The 14633-nt window shown below is 41.1% G+C and overlaps 1 protein-coding gene across 3 annotated transcripts in view; it reads right to left on the bottom strand.

The window, feature by feature from the left end:
* The window catches only part of asap2a (ArfGAP with SH3 domain, ankyrin repeat and PH domain 2a), a 55760-nt gene that overhangs the window by 24143 nt on the left and 16984 nt on the right, over window positions 1-14633 (bottom strand). For all 3 annotated transcript variants that reach the window (XM_034859190.1, XM_034859191.1, XM_034859192.1), the window contains 3 exons: window positions 11861-11933; window positions 4899-5044; window positions 3880-3954 (listed from right to left, as the gene is read on the bottom strand). In XM_034859190.1, the coding sequence (XP_034715081.1) occupies window positions 3880-3954; window positions 4899-5044; window positions 11861-11933 (294 nt within the window). The remainder of the gene's footprint in view (window positions 1-3879; window positions 3955-4898; window positions 5045-11860; window positions 11934-14633) is intronic.

Below are 14633 nucleotides of genomic sequence, written 5' to 3'. Positions count from 1 at the left end.
AGAATCCAAAGGACGGAGGAGGAATGTCACGGGCCTCTATTTACAAATGTATCACCTCTTTCTACCTACAACCACACATGTCCAGGAATAGCAGTAACTTCCTCACACCTTTTTCCACTGCAGTAATGAATGTACAACCTGTTCAGCAGCACTGAAGGTAGAGTGTAGTTTAGATCTTTAGTACTTTTGGATGTGTACACTTAGAAGGGTCAGTTCACCCAATTTAAAAAAATTAAATCTCTCACTTAACTCTATTGGTATCTGATAGTATATGTTTTACTTGTTTTTTTGATTTGACATGTTTAAATTGCTTGATTTGTATGACAAACAGTCCAAAACAAAGACGTTTGAGTTTAAATAGAAAAAAGTTCAATTGACTATCACATAAAACTAAAATCAGCAAATCCCCACATACTCAAACTGGAACCAAAGAATTTTTGTCGTTTCTGTTTTAAAAATAACTGATGGCAGATGACAATTACTATCCTCTGACGATTAACACAAAAATGAATTGGCTAAATATTTCCTGGCTATTGCTCTGACCACAGACCACACTACTTCTGTGTAGAAAGTAGTAAGCAACCAGGACAATGCATTGTTTCTGCAAAGTTCTGCCAGTTATCATTAAAAAACGTAAATATCCCATTTCATGGTACGAACCACCTCTGCCATATAAGGAGTGGAGGCAGAAAACTCAGAGACAGATATCTTGAAAAAAGAATCTGCATAACTAGGTAGCAATAGAAGCTAGTGGGGAAATGTGCTTTTGTTAAAATTTGGGAGACCCTCTGTTCAGTAACTTTAAAAACTACTGATGCTGCTGATGTTTGAGTCGATAGTGTGTGCAAACTCATGTGAAACGTGCCCCCTTTCATATTCACTCTTTTCTAAAATCTCAGCATGCGTGGGTGTTTCGGGTGTTCACGACCCACTGCACCACAATGAGACATGGGGCCGGAGCCCAGAGTCCCCCTCCTCACACTCCTTACTTACATAAACACACCATAGATCTGCATCAACTATCCAGACACTGTAACTGAAAAGTGATAAGCTGATGTGACTCATAGTGGGTTAGAAACACAGACTGGTCAATGAGGGCGTTGGCTGTAGGCATGACATCAAGCTGGCGTCCACTCTGAAAGTCCGCTGTTAGCAGAAAGGTCTTGTGGATTCAGCACTTTTTGATTTCCACTGACTGGAGTGTTAGGGGTGTGTTCATCTTCAGTAAAAACACTACTGGGTCTTCAAGGTGACACACCCCAGCCTTTTATGCTAGTGCTGGACTAAGTGAGCTGTATCCTGAACAAAGACTACTTCAGTTAAGGATTTATGTCAAACAAAGGAATTTTACAGTTATCCTTTTTATGAAATGCCAATTGTCCTCTGTGGTGAAATGGCCATGGAGGTAGATGGGGTGGAAAATGGTTGAGCAGCAGTGACAGGTTGCTAGGTGGTAGCCCTCTAATCACAGAGCCATTAGCGGCTGTCTCCCTCGGGGTTAGTTCATCGCACCCATTGCCAGACAGCAAGACAGCACTGGCAGAATATTAACAAGCTCCGAGGGACCAACGGCCACCAGAAAGCCATTAAGTCCAGAGTTAAATCAAATGAAAGGACTGGTGGTTATTATAGCTGCCACATAACAGCATTACGTGTGGATCATTTTAAGATATCAGATTGATCTTTTAGCGATATTTTAACTATACACTTTCTTTAGAGAGATGATCCTATTTCCCCGGCCGTTTGAATGTAACATTTGCAGTGTCATGTGGCTTTAATTTCGGCAACTTCAAATACACTCACTATGCTGTTTTTGTCACATGAAGCATGTAGAGGCTGTGCCCCATTTATTACCCCTATAGACAAAAATAAAAACTTATAAATATCTTTAGACACGTTGAATGAGCTTTTCAAAAGCAGATGTTATTAGATTCACTTGAAGTTGTTGATATATATGCAGACATTGTTTTTTGTGGACCATGAACAACAACACTAATTTCTCTTGATAGACTTCTCTGATCTTTTAAATACATCCCTCATCTTCAAATGATATCCATACCAACCCATTACTACACCCTACTCTCCTTCCTTTTTTCCCTGTAGTCTAAACAGCCTTTCATGCAGGTCTGGACTTCTTCCCACTTTCCCCTCTCCTAACAGGTACTTCCCCTGGGAGAGGACAGGAGTGAAGAAGCAGAATAATGACAGAGGAGGAGGAAGACGATGAAGGGGAAGGGAGGGACAAGTGAACAGCCTGGGGCTGTGGTGGTGAGCAACAGGTTGGGAGGGGGGGGGGGGGGGGGGGGGGGGGGGGGGGGGGGGGGGGGGGGGGGGGGGGGGGGGGGGGGGGGGGGGGGGGGTGTAGCCTTGAACAAAGACAAGAAATAATCCATCCGTCATCTACTTTCCTTCCTGACACTTAAGGCTTACTTTCTAAGGTGTATTGACATTACAGCAGCGATGACATTTATATAAGTGTGCCCGTCCTGAGGTATAAAATAACCAGCAGCTCATTAGCCACCATGTCATTGGGGTAATGAGAATCATCATAGGGGTAATGAGCAATAACTGGGTATGTATCACAGATATGACTGACTGCCACAGCCTGAGGGAGAGGGTGGGTGGCGGGGACAGAGTGAAGGAGACAGAGAACAAGAGCGTGGAGTTAAGAGAGAGAGAGGGAAGGAAATCATGGAAGAGAAAAGCAGATAGTTTCTGAAAAGAAAACACTGCCCTAGAGAGACGCACAAAAGCGTACGAGAAAAAAAAAAAAAAAAAGAGGACAACAGTTCAGAGGTTGAGACAAAGCCAAGCAGCCGAGGGTTAATGGGGACAACTGCTGTTTCTACAGCAAACAGACTCATTAGCGAGCTGGCTTAATCGCATCATACCTTGGTAAAAAAACGCAGCCAATCATGTGACTGGAGAGTGAAAGGTCACAGACTGCTACAGACAGTAACAAGTGCTGATTGCATTACAGAGCTGCACACTGTTAACAAGTGTCTGTCTGGGTTTTGTCCGGTTGGTGGACACACATGACTGACTGGCTGCCTATCTAAAGGGTTGTGTGTCAGCATACATAGGGCTGCGTATTGAACCTCAATTATTATTATTATTATTTTGTGTATTTTTGTATACAATGTCCTTTTTTGCGTGTGTAAAATGTAAATGGACTGTTTTTACATACGACTACTCAATTCGCTTTTCCATAGTATAAGAACCATTCACCCTTCACACACACTGTGGCCGAGGGTGCCGTACAAGGTACCACCTGCTTAACAGATAAACACTCACACACATTTACACTCGGATGGCGGTATATCAGGCACAACTCAGGGTTCAGTGTCTTGCCCAGGAGAGAGAGAAAGAAAAGGGACACGCGAGACATAGCGAGTGCTTTGTTGTTGCAGGAAACATTCAGCTATTTTACACAAACTCCTGGGCATTTCTTTGCTTGTGTTTGCTCGTCATGCTGCTGCGTTTTTTTTGTGTGTTGCCCGTGCGGCATTTCACGCAAGAAATCGTGTTGTTGCGTTATTCAACGTTATTGCATAACGCATATTTTCTTCATATTGTGCAGCCCTACTGTCTATCTAGCCTCTTCAACTTTTATTTTTTATGAAAAAAAAGGCTTGAAGCATATCAGAAAAGATTGTTATCAATCTTATTAGCAAGAAAGCAGGACATCAAGACATTGATTGTCAAGATAGCTTTGAACAGCTTTAAACCGGAAGATGGAATTGGACACATGATACAACTTATAAAACTTATTTTGGTCACTGATGACTCAGCACAAGACTAAGCTCTATTCATCCACTCGTATAACACTTCCTGTGCAGTAGTAATGTAACACAAGACCATGGGGTTTTGTTGCCTTACCCCTTTGACTCCTTTTAGGTCTCCTTTCAGCAGGCTGTCCAGAGGAAAGGTGATGATGTTGTTCATGTTTTGGAACTGGAGGAGGGTGAGGAAAAGACAGATAAGAGTTGAAAGGTTGCATCAGAGGATTTAAACCTGCAGGTGACTAAAAGTCAGGGGTGCCTGAAACGTCAGAACAAGTCAGTACGAGCTAAATGAGGATTAACATTTACTAGAAAATATCCATTTCTAAAGCTTTGGGGGACAATGGGTTAGTAATAATTTGCCAAGTCTCTCTTATGTCCCAAAGTTTGCACATCAACAACATTTGCACCATTTATCAATCGCTAAGAAACTGAATTTTCACACCATTAAAAATATAACACCATCCATTATGAGATAATTAACTGTCCTGTTTGTAAATTACTAAGAGCCTCAGTGTGTAATGCTGCACATGTAATCTTGAAAGTGAGAGCTTGCTATAGCTTTGAGAGATCATATCTTCACATCCAGGTCAGGCTGCAGCTCATATTTCTTTAATATACGGTGTTGAGATAACACTAATAAAAAAATCTCAAGCTCCTGGTCTCAGTGTGAGTTGATACAGTATCCAAGGGGAAGTGACATACCTCACATGATGGTGTCAGATTTTTCTAATAAAGCTTTGGCCTTAACACAAACCTGGCTTTAACAGATCAGGTTGAATTAGACCCAGGAGATATTTGGTGTTGCAGTGGCTCTTTGGCCATCTCAATGGAAAAACTCGAGCTACCTCCCCAAGGACTCGATGTTCCAGCTGGACTCAGTATGTGCTTGGTGTGTGTGTGTGTGTGTGTGTGTGTGTGTTAGAGAACACACACAGTGATCGAAGGGGACAAAGACAATCTTTCTTTGTCCCCGAAGATTTTAACCCACTCTTCCAACCCACAAATACATCTATTTTCTTTGCGCAAACACACACACACACACACACACACACACACACACACACACACACACACACACACACACACGCACACGCACACACGCACACGACTCACCAGATTTTTGAAAAGCGCAGTAAGCTCCTTGGTGAAGACAGAGAATTTAAGGAAAGCTGAACCCAGATCAGGATCATCTCTGTACACGCAGTTTTCTCCAAACTTCTCCAAGGACTGAGTGTACTGCTCCTCGTTCTCTACATGGGCTGGAAAACAGTCAAAAATCAGTGAAAAAAGATCTACTTTTCTGGCTGGTCAACCCACCCATTACAGTTCAAAGTTTTCCCTTACCACCACTGATTGGGCCATCTGGCTCTACTTTTTCTTCCCCCCCCTATATTGCAACATGCTGCTCTGATGAATTAGTGCAACGCAAAAATACAATGATTGATCAATGAACTGCCTGCTGAGCGGAATCAGACAGATCATCTTGTCAATGTAATTATTATGATGCGACTTTAAACAGTCACCTAATTACATACATAGCCTTTGCTTTGAGGTGATTTCCCTGAAGGTTTGCATGGTTAAAGCATTAGCCGCTCCAAATATCTGTGCACCTGCCTGCCTCGATGATTTCACTGAATTCACTTCACGCCAGACTCGGCAGCTGATAACAGCTAATGCCATTGGGACAGCGGTGGAGTGAGGGACGGAGCACTGGGGACCGTTGCTATGACAACACTCACTAGGAGACGTGAAGGAGAGAGAAGGGGGGACTCGAGTGAAAAAAAAAGAGAAGAGGTGTGTAAAAATATGAGGATGCACACCAAAAGACACGTGCTGCCACATCATGATTCAGCTTTTCATCTGACATGCGCGCACACACACACACACACACACGGCAGATTTATAGATGAAGCTGGATAAGCTCATGTCTCTGCTGCAGAGATATCCATCATGTTATTAAAAAGGGAAAGCTGAAAAGCTTCTGAGTCACTACCCGCTGATCTCCTCACATCACGACAAATCTAATTTAAACCACTGCTGAGCTGCATGATAATGCTCGAGACACATGAGACACAAGTGGTAGTTTTGAACAGCTAGTACAAAGTATCTAAGACAGTGTTTTTATTCTCAATACAACAAGCCCAAAGTAAACCTTTTTTTTTTTTTTTTTACAAATCAGGCGCATTTTCACTAACTGACTAATCGTTAAATTAGTCAATTCAATGTTATAACAATGAAAAAAACCGCAGAGCGCAAGGCAACATCAGCAAATTGCTCAGTTTGCCCAAACAAAATTCCGAAAACAAAATTCACAGTAATCTAAAACAGAGACAAACAACAACCACCTCATCACATTTGAAGTTTTACTGCAATGACTTAAATAATTATTCAATGATTAAAATTGGAAAGTCCTTCAACCATTCAGACCAACGATCCAGTTTTGCTCCGCTTTGGTAGCCGCTATGTTGAATGTAAAGAAGAAGCTGCTTGGTCGCTTATCTATCGCCATCGTGTTAAACCCGCCAATAGCTTGCCAGGTAGATAAGCCAGTTAGTAATTGGTTGCCGCAAAATTGTGAACTGAAGCGGGATAATTAAACCATAGACAGTCAAAGAATTGGACCAACAGATCCCGTTGCTCTGGACGGAAACCAGTGAAGGATATTAGAAGCACTTTTCTGCGTTACTGCGCAGCCTCTAACTGAGCTTGAAGATGTAGTTGTGACGTAATCAAACTGTCTGAAAGTTGTAAGTCTTCTAGGAGCTGTGCCAAGAGAAATCGCAATCATTCCAAATCTTGCAGAGACGGAGAGCATAGGTATGTGTTAGGAGATAGCAATAAGTAGCCTGTGCCTTTATTTTAACTAAAATGTCAGTTAACGTTAGTAATCAAACTTAAACAGCTAACGTAAGTCGAAACTGTCTGCGACCCTTCTCCTGACAATACGGTGATTTGTCGACAATGCGACAGCAAGTCGTTTGGTTATGAAACAATTGTTAACCTATTTTTAATGGTATTGGAGCCTTTTATACATTGTCATGTTTCTTTAAAAATATTTTTTTAAACGCTTCAGATGTAAAGTTATTCACTGTCAAAGTGGCGCAAAAATGAATGTCAGTCAATGGAATACTAACGGCAGGTGGTGGGCTTGCTTACCCCATTGAAGTTAACGTGCAGGTTTCAAGACCGAGCTGCAGGGCGAACTCAAATCACCGTCAGAGTGAGGGAGGTTTACCCAGTCTACATTTAATGCACTTTGTACAGATGTTGGCTGTTATGACCAAAAATTTGTTTTGACAATAAAAGACACCATTTTTTCCAAATGATGGAGCCGTTTAATTTATTTGCATTTATGCAAATTGAAATAGCACGAAACATACCCTATCTTTTCATTCAGTAGACTACAAACTAGAGCTGAAACGCTCAACAATAATCAACCACTTAATCTGCTATTATGCTCATTGATGATTAAAAACAGCTTCTGGTTCAAAGCAGTGAAACACATATAGTAAACTTCAATCATGTGTCAGACACCGGCCCTTAACACACAACCGCAGTTGACTGTTTACACATGAGCTCCAGCTGTTTGCCTGTGGGTCTGCCAGGCTCTGAGCTGACAGGGCGGTGGCCTGCTGTTGTTTTTGAAGTGGCACGAGAGCTCGGCTCATTCAGCACCAACAAACAGCCCAGACAGCCCCAACAGCCCAAACTCCCCTGGGGTGCTTAGGTCATATTACAACAAATTATACACATGTATTCACTAACACATTACACATGCAGTCTACAGTGTAGAGCAGCTTTGAACCTCAAATGACTACATCCCACACTGAGCTAGTTTTTTGAGTAACATGGCAGAGAAAGAAAAACAAAAGTGAGTGAGACACGAGGGCAGAGGCAGCCTTTTCTTCAGTTTACACTGTAAACAAAACCTGCTAATTGTGTGCTTCTCTACATGTTGCATACATACATAATACATAAACCTGGCGTTCAGGGGTTTTCTTAAAGAAACATGGCCTTTGCATGGTTTCAAGAGAGTCACTCTAAAAAGTAGACCCGCTTCTGAATCGTTTCGACATTGTGTTAATGTTACATGTCTTTATATTTAGACTGAACCTCCTCCAATGTAACCTATTGATGCTGAAATGACCCAGATCAGTGGGTCTAGGGTTGCTGGATAATGGCAAAATGTGATATTGAGATATTGATTATAAATGACATCAATATTAATTTCAATATTTTTAAACATATGTAAAATTTCAAAAGCTAGGGGAAAATGCATTGTAACAATATTCATAGATTCATGACAATATAGCGCACAGCGAGACGGCTCGGTATTGCGGCTGGACCACAGGTTGATCGTGAATGAAAAATATATAATCTATCCAACTGCAAACTCTGCCTGCACCGCCTTTTATAAAGTTGTGGAATAACTAACTGGGAGAAATAGGTGTCAGATGTGATTTGGTACCGTTTCTCTAGTTCAGTCAGAAGATTGTTGAAACATCGTATCTTTGGCCAAATAATAAAATGTATTGGTTATTTTGATATGTCTCTTTAAGTTCTTGTCCTACTTTGTGCCACAAGCAAAAACACTTGCTAGTGAGGCTTCTTTGGCTTGCTCTGGTGTTTTAACTGCAACAGTTTTTTTGAGATAGCTTCATGCACTCATGATTGGTTCTGTTTTGTTGTCTCTATTTCTCCATTTACACTGTCACTCTGCCACACGGCAACGGATGGGACGCATCGCTCCACAAAATAAACAAAATATTGCATACTTATTGTGACACTTTCGAAATAATATTGCGCAACGTAATATTGCGATAACGATATTAAGTTGATATATAATGCACTCCTAACTGGATTCAGACCCTTTTTTACTCGAGACGCCTGATAATCTCTACAATAAAAGAGTTAAGATTAGAGGACATTAAAGAATAAGAATTATTTTGTGTAGCTTTACTACCGTGTTAATCCTTTTGTGATGCTCCAATTTTTTATAACAACCTGCTGAACAAAATCTAGAAAACTATATTAGCACAAAACAAATTACTTATTTTACAAATGTTAATTAGCACTGTCAATTCTTTTGGTTTGGTTGATTGAGTGCTTGCTTTTTAGAAAAAACTAATTAAAAGTTTCAATAACATCTGAGATCTTCCTAAATTAAATTATTGGTACTTTCTGACTTTTGGTATTAACAATAAACAAAAAAATGCTGGGTGTTCATCTGCACTGGGTTTACACTATTTGGCTACTTTTCAAAATGTACGTCTTTCCTTTGGAAAAAAACTGGGTATGTGGGCTTTTCCACATCTAAAAAAAAAAGAAGCAAAAAACAAATGACTGTTTCAGAGAAATGCTTGAAAAGGGTAGTGTGTCCTTGTGCGTACGTGTGTGTGTGTGTGTGTGTGAGAGAGAGATAGAAAAAAGGATCCCTGTTGCTTGACCTCAGGAAACGATGATCTTGTGTTTACTGGAGGACAGAAGCCATGACGTGGTTGAACACACACTTTGACAACCGACACAAATGGCCTGCTAATTCCCAGTTGTGTACACCATCCTATACTGTATATTCTCTATCAAACACACATAAAAGAAAACAAATACATTATATACTAGTTACCAGGCCTCTGCTGAGGATTATCTGACATTCCTAAGGGCAAGGACGCACATGCGCACAAACACACTTTAATCACCAGACAGCAGACCGACCTCTGCTTCCTCTCTCAGTCTTTCCCACACTCATTTCCTCACACTCGGCTCCATCAGGCCTGGTGCTCTGACGATCACTAACACAATGTACAACCGACCTGAGATCAAGTCCATACCTCTCTACGGACTCTATGAAAACAACACTGCTACTACTATGTCCACTACGGCCACCGGCACCTAACTTTTACCTACAAAAGACAAAGGACACTCCTTAATTTCAGTGTCTCGTCAGGTATTTTTCCTCAAATATCCACAAAGTTTAATTACATTAGAGCTTGCGGAAGTCTCATGGTCATTGCTTGCACTGCAGCCACGACAGAAATGTATGTACGTGTGCGCGGCAGCGACTTAAAAGACATGTCCACCCCAGACGCCACTGAATTGAGTGTTTTTCTAATGCAACATTGGCACAGTGCTGCATTATTTAGCAACTCCATCCAGCCCATACTAAAGCAACTGGAACACGATGTTCACTTTTCTGCCTCGTGTTGTTATCTGTTTAGCAGCTTTGGCAGGTCTATCCAAGAAGCTCTGCTCGATCAGCTCCAGGATCTTTAGGGGTTTGAGATGCTGCTGCTGGTTTATTCATCAAAACCCACAAGCTGACAACCTGACAGGCCCCTGCAGCAACACAGGGCTCTCGTTCATATATATATGTAGCTTTCCCGTCTCCATCCTCACCTCCTCATCATTACTATTCCTAATGCCACTGCTGAAAAATATTTTGAAAGCCAGTCATACCAGTAGTGTGTTCTTACTACTAGTACTGAGGCAGTCATGTTGCGGCTCCCTGTAATGCGCCTCATTATTCAGCCTTCATCTCAGCATCTTCTCTGAAGAACATTATTAAAGTGATACAACATAAAACACTGAACAGCAGCGAAAGTAGACTAATTATGACCTAAACAGCTTTGCGTGTTTCATATGATTGATTGCTGAATGTTTGTTATGTTTTGTGATTTTTGTACTGTAGTGGCAAAGATGCTGCCAGCGGGAAAAACAATGGCGCTCTCGCTTTTCTGCAGTCCAGCCAAAACCAGATGGCTCTTTTCTTCCTATTTGGCGTGCCTTTCCTGGTGCACTGTGCTAATTATGATACAGCGTCCACACATCAGCTTAATGCCGAAAGTGCAGTTACAAATGACAAATCAACACTGTGAGGACACCTGTGAGAGTTTTGTCGGGACCTGGAGGAAGCATGATATTTATTATTAATTCTCTATGCATGAAAAACCCTGGATGGGGAACGTTGCTTATTCAGACATCCAGCAGTTACGGAGCAACATTATCAGTCATTTGGAATCACGTTCCTGTCCACCTGAATGTAAGTACAATATTTATTCTTCTTTTTGCTCTTATTTTGGTCTCTACCAACTCCAGAGGGAAATATCTGGCTCTTTAGCAGCTAAATGCTATGTTCACCTGCTAGTCGCTAACTCTGTCTGTCTGTCTGAGAGCAGTGAGAATTAACCAAAACAGTGAAGTTGCGGGCCTTGAAACCAAAATAATAAGCCGAAAGAGTGAAAGACTGCTCTGTAGAGCTGAGAATTTTAGAATCAGGTAACAATTATCTGTGGGTTGGTCAGTAAGAGAGACCTCTTTTTTGCATTACACAGTTATTTAAATGGGCTAAAACAGCTGACTATATTTAAAAGGCACATACGCCTTTCATGTCAATCAATTTATTATTTGTTAATATTAAAATTTAAGATTTCATTTTAGATGTAGTACCTCTGTCCTTCAATTTCTGCATCAAAAACAGTAATGAGATGACAAAATAGAGGTTCTGAATTTGGCAGGGGCAAAAAGACATATATATATGTAAATGCATTTTTTACAGTGAGGTGAGAGCAGGAGTGTGTCCATGCCTCAGTACCCACACACAAACACATTGTGCGCCCCTCCCCAGCTGTTCCTTTGGGGGTCTGGATCAGACAGATGTCCCTTTGGTCTGAACAGAACAGAGCTCATACTGTTCTGAAAAAAGACATGCTCAGCACATTGTTCAGAGGTCTCTCTCCCTCTTTTGCTCCCTCTCTTTCTCTTTGGCTCAGCGGGGTTCTGTGAGGCAGACCAAACAAAAGACACTGGAAACACCCAATACTGGCACAACCAGCCACAATGAGCATGGAAATAACTATCTTCCCTACCTTTTCCTTAAAGGCAGTGGACAAATGCATTGGGGTGTAATAAATATTAATTTAAGATATGAAATAAATAACCAATCGACTGATAATTTTAACACAAAAAAAGGCTAGCTGTTGGTCAGAAAATTGAACTTGAAAACATCTTTGAAGGTTTCTGATTAAAGTGATAACATGGAAATGAAAATCCTGACATGAAAGTCAGACAGGAGAACTCACCCAGACCAGACGTGTAGATGGCCTTCACAGACTTCTTCATCTTGTACAGAACACTTCGGTCCACATCCAGAGCCTGGACAGACACACAAAGAAGCACACATGTCACCACTCAAGTTATATTTCAAGTTGATTAAAGATATACAGTATGTCAATTTTCGAGTAGTTATTTCTGTAAAACATGTTTAAAAGAAAATCTGTGTCAATGTAAATCACACTTGTAACCATTTTTCTGACACTATTTCTCAAGACCGTTGCTAGGTAGCAAGGCATGTATGAGGACATCTCCATTTGGTGGCTACAGTTTGTGTGTGTGTGTGTGTGTGTGCGTGTGTGCGTCTATGCCATCTCTACTCTGACTGCAAGTTATAAATAATTCAAGGAAACGCTAAGAATAGACCTGAACTCCATCCTCAGTTATTGTGTGTGTGTGTGTGTGTGTGTGTGTGTGTGTGTTTGTGTGTGTGTGTGTGTGTGTGTATATTGGTATAATAGCTTGTAGGGCCAGAGCAGCATCTAAGTCTCTTACATGAAGGAAAAATTCCCTGAGAGGTGTTTACACGGGCACATACACACAAGCTCATGACTAACCTTAGACACACACACACACACACACACACACACACACACACACACACACACACACACACACACACACACACACACACACACACACACACACACACACACACACACACACACACACACACACACACACACACACACACACACACACACACACACACACACACACACACATTTTCACATGTATTGAGCCCATGCTCACACACCAACCAGAACAAACACTGAGAGTCCAGCTGAGACAATGCAGCACTGTACCAGTGATGAGTGAGGGAGTCTCTCGGGAAGAGGGGGATTTTGGAAAATTAGTTTAGGGACTTTAATAAGTATATCCTGGCGCCACTTTTCCCTGCCCCACTCCCCAACTGACTGACACATATCAGACCCCCTTAGACCCTTTGACAACTAAAAGACACAAAGGCCCTCATTCAGCTGCAACACACAAACAAATTCTATACACACCCACACTGCACAGCAACACTGCTAGATGTGATGACAACATGTATTAAATCCATAAATCTGTGCAATATTAGCTGTTTACTGTTGAGAAATGGAAAAACCACACAGCTCTTAGTTTTCCATGTGGACACACATACACACATACACACCAAAAAAGACAAGCATGACTCTAAAGGGATAATGCAAAATAAACCCAGAGATTAAAAAAAAGAGGAAGACCGACAATTAGCTCTGATACACTGCAGAGGCATTACTATCTGCTAGCGTATTCATAGCATTTTTGAAGGTGCCCTTTTTATTATTACACTTGTATTAAATAATAATGCTTGCTAACCTTCAGAAGAAAGAAGCCGTGCTTCTACATCACACAAGGAAGGCCACACATTGAATGGCTGAGACGAATGCTTAAACAGCCATCTAGTAAGTACATTTACTCTGTCAGATTCAGCTCCCAGTTGAGTTGAGTTTTTACAAGTTGGGAGGAGTAAAGACAGTCTAAATCAGTCACAAGCACGTGCTAATGTGTGAGAAAAAAAACTCAAGGCTGCACTGCAATTCAGACACAAGGCTGAACTAAGTTAGATACTGTAATCACCAGCTGGACACACATTGTACCATATCGGCCATTTTCACAAACAGACATGTCGGAGCAGGGAAAAGCACAGGTGTGATTGATAATGACTAAATTTCATTTAGCTGCTTCAGTTCCAGGGTCCTGTTATTGTGCATACTGGCTCATGGTCATTGTTAATGTTATTAGTAACACCTGTGCTTTTCCTGCTAAGATAAGTCAAAGTATCTGCTGTAAAAAAGGCTTTAGAGCCCACAGTGGCTGTCATTACAACCAGTTTCTGCATCTCTGTTGCTCTACAAGCTGTGTCAAAATTTATTCAGAAACATTTTTAGAGAGATGAACAACACTAAACCTGAATTTACTGTTGAATACATTTTTCCAGCTATATGTGGCTTAATTGATTCTTCACCTTTCATGGCTTTGGCCAGGATCGTAACAGTGTTGTTCAGTTGCTACATAAGTTAGTCTCCCTCACAACAGACCTCAAGAAACAAAAAAGAAACACCTTAAACAAAATGATTATAATCCAAATGACAAAAAAACAGTGACAATCTAATTCTCAAACCATCACAACCTTTACACAACAAATGTGTGTACACAAATAAAACTCCTTTTACTAAAAGTTGTACATGCTAAAAAATAAAATCTGATGTGGGAACTGTGCAAATTGAAACAAGCGGACCAGAAGCTACTTGTGTCTCGGAGTAAAAGCAAGCCTTACAGTGCTGTGGTTTTAGTTCAACTACTGTTAAATGACTGTTACATTATTCTATTAGCTCTGTCTGGCTCAAACAGACTCTGCAACTGTAGCTCAGACCCATACTGCCATGTGTGTCTGTATACTGTTAAACAGCTATTTTCAAAACAAACGCAGAGTAAGAAATTGAGAAAGAATACAGCTGTGGAGTACCGTCTACACAACCAAACCAATCTAACCACACAGAAACCTTTTTAACGGTAACCGGAGACAGCCACTGAGGGCTCTGCTCTCTACGTTAAATCCACTTCCAGTACTCCGAGTGAATGCCTTGAGAGCACTGAAGGCATCTCTACTAATAGCTGAGCTGTTGTTAGACAGTAAAAGGCTGGACAGTGGATCTGGGTTTAAGCATGAGACATGGAATGTCTAAAATTTCAAATTTGACCATACTGTATGGTTAT

This window comes from Etheostoma cragini, chromosome 20 (assembly GCF_013103735.1).
Source record: "Etheostoma cragini isolate CJK2018 chromosome 20, CSU_Ecrag_1.0, whole genome shotgun sequence".
NCBI classification, from domain to species: domain Eukaryota; kingdom Metazoa; phylum Chordata; class Actinopteri; order Perciformes; family Percidae; genus Etheostoma; species Etheostoma cragini.
This window is presented reverse-complemented; position numbering and strand designations above follow the sequence as displayed.